Genomic DNA, 8,750 nt, shown 5'->3' with positions numbered 1-8,750 from the left:
AGGAAAGTAAAAACATGAAATAAACTGTAAAATGATCATTTGCACAGTGATAACACAGTGATGTCCAATTTCTTTCTCCTCTCTCAGATGATGCAGTGTCTGAAGCTGGGTGCTCTATGTCGTACCACGGCCAGCACCCAGATGAATGTCCAGAGCTCCCGTTCTCATGCCATTTTTACCATTCACCTGTGCCAAGTCAGAGTCTGTGCATCCGACAATGTACGTACAAGAAAAGCTTATTCCTAGCCGTAGTGCCAGTCCTTTTGTGCTCTCTTGCCAACTCCTATCTAATTCCGTATCTACCCTTTTGTTACTGTGATGTGACTCCTGTCACTTGTTATGAGCATGTTATATGTTATGACAGTGACTGAAATTACTCCTAACCTTGATGTTACAGAAATGATATATAGCCACTCCTATGCTATTATGTCATATTGTGCTAGGTTACAGAAATTACTCTTATTACGGTACTGACATTATGGTAGGCTACTGTTTATGGTAGGCTACTGACATTCTAATGACATTAATGACAGGGACAGTGCTTTTGAATAACGGTACTGACACAAATGCATCGATCTGGATTTTTTTCCCAACTCACAGCAGGACAACAACGAAACGGACAACAAGGTTGCTAACGGCAACTCAGAGATGGAAGAGTATGAGACCCTGACGGCCAAGTTTCACTTTGTGGACCTAGCCGGGTCAGAGAGACTGAAGAGAACAGGGGCGACCGGAGACCGAGCTAAGGAGGGAATCTCCATCAACTGTGGACTGGTGAGATACTGGTTGTGTCCGAAATGGACCGTATTCCCTATAGTAGTATACACATTTTGACCCACCCTAATACACTAGCAGGTCTATCCAACCCTGTTCCTGGTGAACTACGCTCCTGTAGGTTTTCACTCCAACCCCACTTGTAACTAACCTGATTCAGCTTATCAACCAGCTAATTATTAGAATCAGGTACGCTAGATTAGGGTTTGGCGAAAACCTATAGGATGGTACCTCTCCAGGAACAAGGTTGGAGAGCCCTCGCAATAAGAATCTGTTCAAAACGTCTCTGGTAAAAATGTGTGGGATATAGGAATAGACCATCTTTGTCCTTTAACCCCCTAAAGTTGATGTCTGCCCCCTAATTAGCACAATGTAAAAATCCACATCAAAATCTATCCTTTTAAGCTAGAGATACAGTGCATTCAGAAACTATTCAGATCCCTTGACTTTTCCCACATTTTGTTTCGTTACAGCCTTATTATAAAAAGTTTTTGAAAAAATAATCAATCTATATATAATACATTTTTGCTAATTTATTAAAAATAAAAACCTGAAATATGACATTTCATAATTATCCAGACCCTTTACTCAGTGCTTTGTTGAAGAACCTTTGGCAGCGATTACAGCCTTGAGTCTTCGAGGGTATGACACTACAAGCTTGGCACAGCTGTATTTGGGGAGGTTCTCCCATTCTTCTCTGCAGATCCTCTCAAGCTCTGTCAGGTTGGATGGGGAGCATTGCTGCACAACTTATTTCAGGTCTCTCCAGAGATGTTCGATCGGGTTCAAGTCCAGGCTCTGGCTGGGCCACTCATGGACATTCAGCTACTTGTCCTGAAGCCACTCCTGCATTGTCTTGGCTGTGTGCTTAGGGTCATTGTCATGTTGGAAGGTGAACCTTCACCCCAGTCTGAGGTCCTGAGCGCTCTGGAGCAGGTTTTCATCAAGTATCTCTATACTTTGCATCGTTCATATTTCCCTCGATCCTGACTAGTCTCCCAGTCCCTGCTGCTGAAAAACATCCCCACAGCATGATGCTGCCACCACCATGCTTCACCATAGGGATGGTGCCAGGTTTCCTTCAGACGTGATGCTTGGCATTCAGGCCAAAGAGTTCAATCTTGGTTTCATCAGACCAGAGGATCTTGTTTCTAATGGGCTTGAGAGTCTTAAGGTGCCTTTTGTCAAACCCCAAGCGTGTCATATACATTTTACTGAGGAATGGCTTCCGTCTGCACACTCTACCATAAAGGCTTGATTTGGTGGAGTGCTGCAGAGATGGTTGTCCTTCTGGAAGTTCTCCCATCTCCACAGAGGGACTCTGGAGCTCTGTCAGAATGGCCATCGGGCTCTTGTTCACCTCCCTGACCAAGGCCCTTCTCCCCCGATTGCTCAGTTTGGCCGGGCGGCCAGCTCTAGGAAGAGTATTGTTGGTTCAAAACTTCTTCCATTTAAGAATGATGGAGGCCACTGTGCTCTTGGGGACCTTCAATGCTGCAGAAACGTTTTCGTACCCTTTCCCAGATCTGTGCCTCGACACAATCCTTTCTCTGAGCTCTATGGAAAATGTATTTGTTATCATGGCTTGGTTTTTGCTCTGACGTGCACTGTCAACCTTGAGACCTAATATAGACAGGTGTTTGCCTTTCCAAATCATGTCCAATCAATTGAATTTACCACAGGTGGACTGCAATCAGGTTGTAGAAACATTTCAAGGATGATAATTGGAAACAGGATGCAACTGAGCTCAATTTCAAGTCTCAGCAAAGGGTCTGAATATTTACAGTACCAGTGAAAAGTTTGAACACACCTACTCATTCTAGGGTTTTTCTTTATTTTTTAAAATATTTTCTACATTGTAGAATACTAGTGAAGACATCAAACTATGAAATAACACATGGAATCATGTAGTATCCCAAAAAAGTATTCAAAGTAGCCACCCTTTGCCTTTAATGACAGCTTTGCGCACTCTTGGCATTCTCTCAACCAGCTTCATGAGGTAGTCACCTGGACTACATTTAAATTACAGGTGTGCCTTGTTAAAAGTTCATTTGTGGAATTTCTTTCCTTCTTAATGCGTTTGAGCCGATCAGTTGTGTTGTGACAGAAGATAGCCCTATTTGGTAAAAGACCAAGTCCAGATTATGGCAAGAACAGCTCAAATACGCAAAGAGAAACGACAAAAGCAAAAGACATGAAGGTCAGTCGATGCATAAAATTTCAAGACCTTTAAATGTTTCTTCAAGTGCAGTTGCAAAAACCATCAAGTGCTGTGATGTAACTGGCTCTCATGAGGACCTCCAAAGGAAAGGAAGACCAGGAGTTACCTCTGCTGCAAAGGTTAAATTAATTTGAGTTAACTGCACTTCAGATTGAATCCCAAATTATTGCTTCACAAAGATCAAGTAACAGACACATCTCAACATCAGGAGACTGTGTTAATCATGCCTTCATGGTCAAATTGCAAAGAAACCACTACTAAAGGACACCAATAAGAAGAGGATACTTGCTTGTTACAAGAAACATGAGCAATTGACATTAGACAGGTGGAAATCTGTCCTTTGGTCTGATGAGTCCAAATTTTGAGATTTTTGGTTCCAACCGCTTTGTCTTTGTGAGACACAGAGTAGGTGAACAGATGATCTCTGCACGTGTGTTTCCCACCGTGAAGCATGGAGGAGGAGGTGTGATGGTGTGGGGGTGTTTTGCTGGTGACACTGTCTGTGATTTATTTAGAATTCAAGGCACACTTAACCAGCATGTTTACCACAGCATTCTGCAGCAATATGCCATCCCTTCTGGTTTGGGCTTTGTGGGACTATCATTTGTTTTTCAATAGTAAATGTCCCAACACACCTCCAGGCTGTGTAGGGGATATTTGACCAAGACGGAGAGTGATGGAGTGCTGCATCAGATGACCTGGCCTCCACAATCACCCGACAACAACCCAATTGAGATGGTTTGGGATAAGTTGGACCGCAGAGTGAAGGAAAAGCAGCCAAGAAGTACTCGGCATATGTGGAAACTCCTTCAAGACGGTTGGAAAAACATTCCAGGTGAAGCTGGTTGAGAGAATGCCAAGAGTGTGCAAAGGGTGGCTACTTCAAACTCATATCAGCCCAGTATGGACATAGATAGAGTCCTTGAACCAGAATGTTTCTGGAAATAACCTTCAATATCTGTTTTGTTGTGTGGTATTTCTTGGTCATCTCTTCCAAACTACAGCTTGCTCTTGGAAATGTAATCAGTGCTTTGGGAGACCGAAGCAAGCGATCCACACATGTGCCTTACAGAGACTCCAAACTCACTCGGCTTCTACAGGACTCCTTGGGTGGAAATAGGTCTGTGTGCAATTGGTCAAGACTTTCTCCCTCTCTTTGTGTCAGGGTTGGTGTCCCAGTTGGTTGGTGTGCATGTCAAACTAAATGCTTTTTGTTAGCTGATATAGTAATTATTAGATGTCTGCAACACAGTTGCTACAAGCAACCATATCCATCTGAACTACAGATTGCTTCTCTCTGTGTTTCTTTTGTAAATCCACATTTTTCTCCTCCCATATCCTTCCCCTCTCTCAGCCAAACGATGATGATAGCGTGCATCAGCCCGTCTGACCGGGACTTTATGGAGACCCTGAATGCACTGAAGTATGCCAACAGAGCCAGGAACATTAAGAACAAGGTGATGGTGAACCAGGACAAGGCCTCCCAGCAGATCTCTGCTCTCAGGACAGAGATCGCCAGGCTACAGATGGAACTCATGGAGTACAGGACGGTAAGAGAGAGGCAGAGAGAGAGAGACAATTGAAAAAAAAGACGAACCATATGAAACGGAGGCATGACGTAAATAAATTGCCCTTAATGATTTATAGTTCTGTCTGAACCCATTCTCCTCTGGCAGGGTAAGCGTATGGTGGGTGAGGACGGTATGGAGAGCATCAACGACATGGTCCATGAGAACAGCATGCTGCAGACAGAGAACAGCAACCTGAGGATCAGGGTCAAGGCCATGCAGGAGACCATTGACGCACAGAGGGCCAGACTCACACAGTACCTCAGTGACCAGGCCAACCAAGTCCTGGCCAGGGCAGGTGAGAGTGTGCTTATGACCCTGTTCATTGTAAAAAAATAAAAATAAAGTTTAGATGTGTGTTTGCTAAGGGTTTCCTGTTTGTTCTCAGGTGAGGGGAGTGAAGAGATTGGGAACATGATCCAGAGCTACATCAAAGAGATTGAGGATCTCAGGTATACTTTTCTGTCTGCATACAGTACTTAAGGACCTAGAGGTAAACTAAAGTGTTTTCTCCCTACTGAACATGACCTATCATAGCATATAGACAATATTGAGCTTTAGGAATATGTCAGAAACTGACATTTTAATTCAATTTCACTGTTATTCCCCGTAGAGCCAAACTCCTGGAGAGTGAGTCTGTGAATGAGAACCTTCGTAAGAACCTGTCCCGTGCCTCTTCGCGGCAGTCCTTTTACCCCGGAACCTTCTCCTCTGCCCTCCTGGCCCCTGAGAAGGAGGCCTCCGACATCATCGAGATGGCAAAGAAAGACCTGGAAAAACTCAAGAAGAAGGAGAGGAAGAAGAAGAAAAGGTAAAGAGTGATCATAGTTAATTGTAGGACCACATTTTTTGTTTTCTTGTTAAAAAATGTATTTTTTTAAATTATTGTATGACAATGTGGGGCCATGGTGAGTAGCAGTTTGTGATCTCTATATTTTTCCCTATGACTTATTTTCCTTCCTCTTCTCTGTACTCCCTGGTTTCCTTCTTTCCCTCCCTCCTTCCTTCATTCCTTCCTTCCTTCCTTCCTTGTCACATTTCTCTCCCCTGTCCTCTCACCTGTGACCTTTGACCTTGACCTCTCACTGAAGGCTCCAGCAGCTGCTGGAAGAGAGAGAGAGAGGGAGGAGTTAGTAGAGGAGGAAAATGGCAGGTTTGTTCACAGGTACCCCTCCCTTAACATCCCTGCCATTTCCATTTCCATCCCTCACTTCTTCTAAACAACCATTTTGTTTTGTTTGACAGGCAGTTTCCAGACCAGAAGGGAAACCTGAGTTCAGCTCCTTCAGTTCTTCCTGTGTTCACTAGTTTCTTTCAATTTGCTCACACCGACAGACTGATATGATGGGAACAAAGTTATTGGTTCTGTTTTCATCCACCATCAATAGCCTTATCATGAGCTTTATTAACACACTTTATTTTTGAAGATATAGAAAAAATATATATATTGAACTCAAGTACAGTTGTGGTACTGAGGAACCAGACTTATGGTGGTTCACCTCCTGCTCAATGTTGTCTCACCTTGCCCCTCTTTTGTTCCCTACTAGTGTTGTCAAGGAGGAAGTCCCCGACAACGACCAAGACAATGGGACAGAAAAAGAGCTGACTGAGCGGTCCAATGAGGAGCCTGAGACGGTATGATTGACAACCTATTAGTCAAATGATAGAGCTGGGCGATATGGATTTTTGTTTTGTTTTGTTGCAATAACGATAAATCAGCAATATGTTTTTACATTTTTGTTACCCCCCAATTTCAATCTTGTCTCATTACTGCAACTCCCCAAAAGGCTCGGGAGGCGAAGGTCAAATCATGCGGCCGCACTATGGGACTCCCGATCACGGCCGGTTGTGATACAGCCCAGGATCGAACCCGGGTCCGTAGTGACACTTCAAGCACGGCGATGCAGTGCCCTAGACCGCAGCGGCACTCGGGAGGCCCCAGCGATAACTTATTTATTGGGGAGGTGCTGGTTGATATGGACAAAAAGTAATATTGTGATAAACGTAACTATTTTGCTCTAGCATTAAATACAACGATAAAAACTGCAATTGCAGTTTAAACAACAGTCATAATGCTTGTGCTTCTCAGAAAGCATATCTCCCTCCTCCGTGCGCACAGTGGGGAGAGGGAGTGGCTCGCTCACTGACTGTAGCTTCTGTAGCTCCTTATTCATGAGACTTAGCTTCTTCTCATACCCCTGCTTGATCTTCTTAGCCTTATCGTCGTTGCATGTCTCCACCGAGCCTGAAGGGGGCGTCAAAAACAAGACAGAAAAACAGAGAAAATAAGCTGAAAAATCATAGGTTGCCATCCCTCCTAGAGAATTACTGGGTATGCAGGCTTTTGCTTCAGCCCTGCCACACCTGATTCTACTAGTCTGCTGCTCATAAGGACCTTGATTAGCTGAATCGGTGCGTTAGAGTCGGATTGGAAATGTTAACCACCCCAGCCTTAATTCAACAGAGGGAAACCCCACACGGCTCACTACAGTCAGCCGACAGCAAAACGTAGACAGGCAGATACTTTCATAGCAGGAAACAACATAATGCAAAGGCTATTACTGTTGACCGCATAATGGTTTTAGAGCAATCTACAGGAACGTTGAGAAGCAAAATTACCGACATACGCAAAATGTTTCGGTAAGAGGAATGTAATTTTTGGTTTATTGTCCCAGCAATAATTACAAGACACGTGTGTTTTTCCCACCCCGTTTTTCTGACACCGGATAATTCTGTGTTCTATTGTAATTTTGTTTGTGCTCTCAGGAGGGGCAGGAGGGGAGTGACCACGAGGAAGAGGACGACGAGGAAGAGGAGGAGATGGATGTGGAGGAGAGCTCTGATGATTCAGACTCTGAATCAGATGAGAAAGGTAAAATGGCCTAATTGTAGAAATGGGGAAATATAGAAGGGACATCTAGTGGACATGTATATCTATGATTTGAACCCACATGAATCAATGTTACTTTCCCCACCAGAGAACTTCCAGGCGGACCTGGCCAACATTACATGTGAAATTGCCATCAAGCAGAAGCTGATCGACGAGCTGGAGAACAGCCAGAGGCGTCTGCACACGCTCAAGCAGCAGTACGAACATAAACTGATGATGCTGCAGAGCAAGATCAGAGACACACAGCTGGAGAGGGACAAGGTGCTGCAGAACATGGGTAAGTCTCATGTATGACCTGGACACTGGGATTACATAGTTATTGGATATGCATACAGCCGTTGCTGGTCTGTAGTCTACCAGAGAAGTGTGAATAGTTTGGAGTTTTTATTTTGCTCTGGTTCTTTAGAACATTGGGCTATTGAACAGCCACCCCCTATAAAAAAAGTGTGGGGTTTCCCTCTGTTGAATTAAGGCAGGGGTGGTCAACATTTCCAATCCGACTCTAACGCACCGATTCAGCTAATCAAGGTCCTTATGAGCAGCAGACTAGTAGAATCAGGTGTGGCAGGGCTGAAGCAAAAGCCTGCATACCCAGTCATTCTCGAGGAGGGATGGCAATCTATGATTTTTCAGCTTATTTTCTCTGTTTTTCTGTCTTGTTTTTGACGCCCCCTTCAGGCTCGGTGGAGACGTGCAACGACGATAAGGCTAAGAAGATCAAGCAGGGGTATGAGAAGAAGCTAAGTCTCATGAATAAGGAGCTACAGAAGCTACAGTCAGCCCAGAAGGAACACACACGCCTCCTTAAGAACCAATCAAAGTACGAGACACAGCTCAAGAAGCTCCAACTGGACGTCACGGAGATGAAGAAGACAAAGGTAGAAAGAAGACGTACTTGTACCTGACCACAACCACAACCATGACCAAGACTGACCACAACCATGACCATGACTGACCACACCTGCTGTCAGCTAATCGCGACATTGCCATCGTAAAGATATTTATCGATACAATATTCCAACTGCGTCATTAATTTTTTTGCCTTTTTGAGTCACCACTCAGTCAACATCATATTTCATATTCTTTTCTACATACGGACGTTGAACATCAACGGCTGGGTTACTGATATTGATCCAAATGTGACCTGGTTGGCCGACAGGTTCGTCTGATGAAGCAGATGAAGGAGCAGCAGGAGAAGAACAGAAGGACAGAGTCCAGGAGGAGCAGAGAGATCGCCAGCCTCAGGAAGGACCAGCGCAAACAGGAGGTGAACCACCATAAGTCTGGTTCCTCAGTA

The 8,750-nt window shown here is 44.3% G+C and overlaps 1 protein-coding gene across 6 annotated transcripts in view; it reads left to right on the top strand.

The window, feature by feature from the left end:
* LOC118400814 (kinesin-like protein KIF21A) overlaps positions 1-8,750 on the top strand; it is a 71,692-nt gene that overhangs the window by 34,548 nt on the left and 28,394 nt on the right. For 4 of the 6 annotated variants that reach the window (XM_052474721.1, XM_052474722.1, XM_052474719.1 and 1 more), the window contains exons 5-16: positions 88-219; positions 601-774; positions 4,000-4,115; positions 4,350-4,545; positions 4,672-4,861; positions 4,952-5,015; positions 5,177-5,374; positions 6,111-6,198; positions 7,330-7,435; positions 7,542-7,730; positions 8,132-8,331; positions 8,613-8,720. In XM_052474721.1, coding sequence (XP_052330681.1) covers positions 88-219; positions 601-774; positions 4,000-4,115; positions 4,350-4,545; positions 4,672-4,861; positions 4,952-5,015; positions 5,177-5,374; positions 6,111-6,198; positions 7,330-7,435; positions 7,542-7,730; positions 8,132-8,331; positions 8,613-8,720 — 1,761 coding nt within the window. The remainder of the gene's footprint in view (positions 1-87; positions 220-600; positions 775-3,999; positions 4,116-4,349; positions 4,546-4,671; positions 4,862-4,951; positions 5,016-5,176; positions 5,375-6,110; positions 6,199-7,329; positions 7,436-7,541; positions 7,731-8,131; positions 8,332-8,612; positions 8,721-8,750) is intronic. The other 2 variants (XM_052474724.1, XM_052474720.1) reach the window with 1 other exon arrangement.

This window comes from Oncorhynchus keta, chromosome 22 (assembly GCF_023373465.1).
Source record: "Oncorhynchus keta strain PuntledgeMale-10-30-2019 chromosome 22, Oket_V2, whole genome shotgun sequence".
Taxonomy (NCBI): Eukaryota; Metazoa; Chordata; class Actinopteri; order Salmoniformes; family Salmonidae; genus Oncorhynchus; species Oncorhynchus keta.
This window is presented reverse-complemented; position numbering and strand designations above follow the sequence as displayed.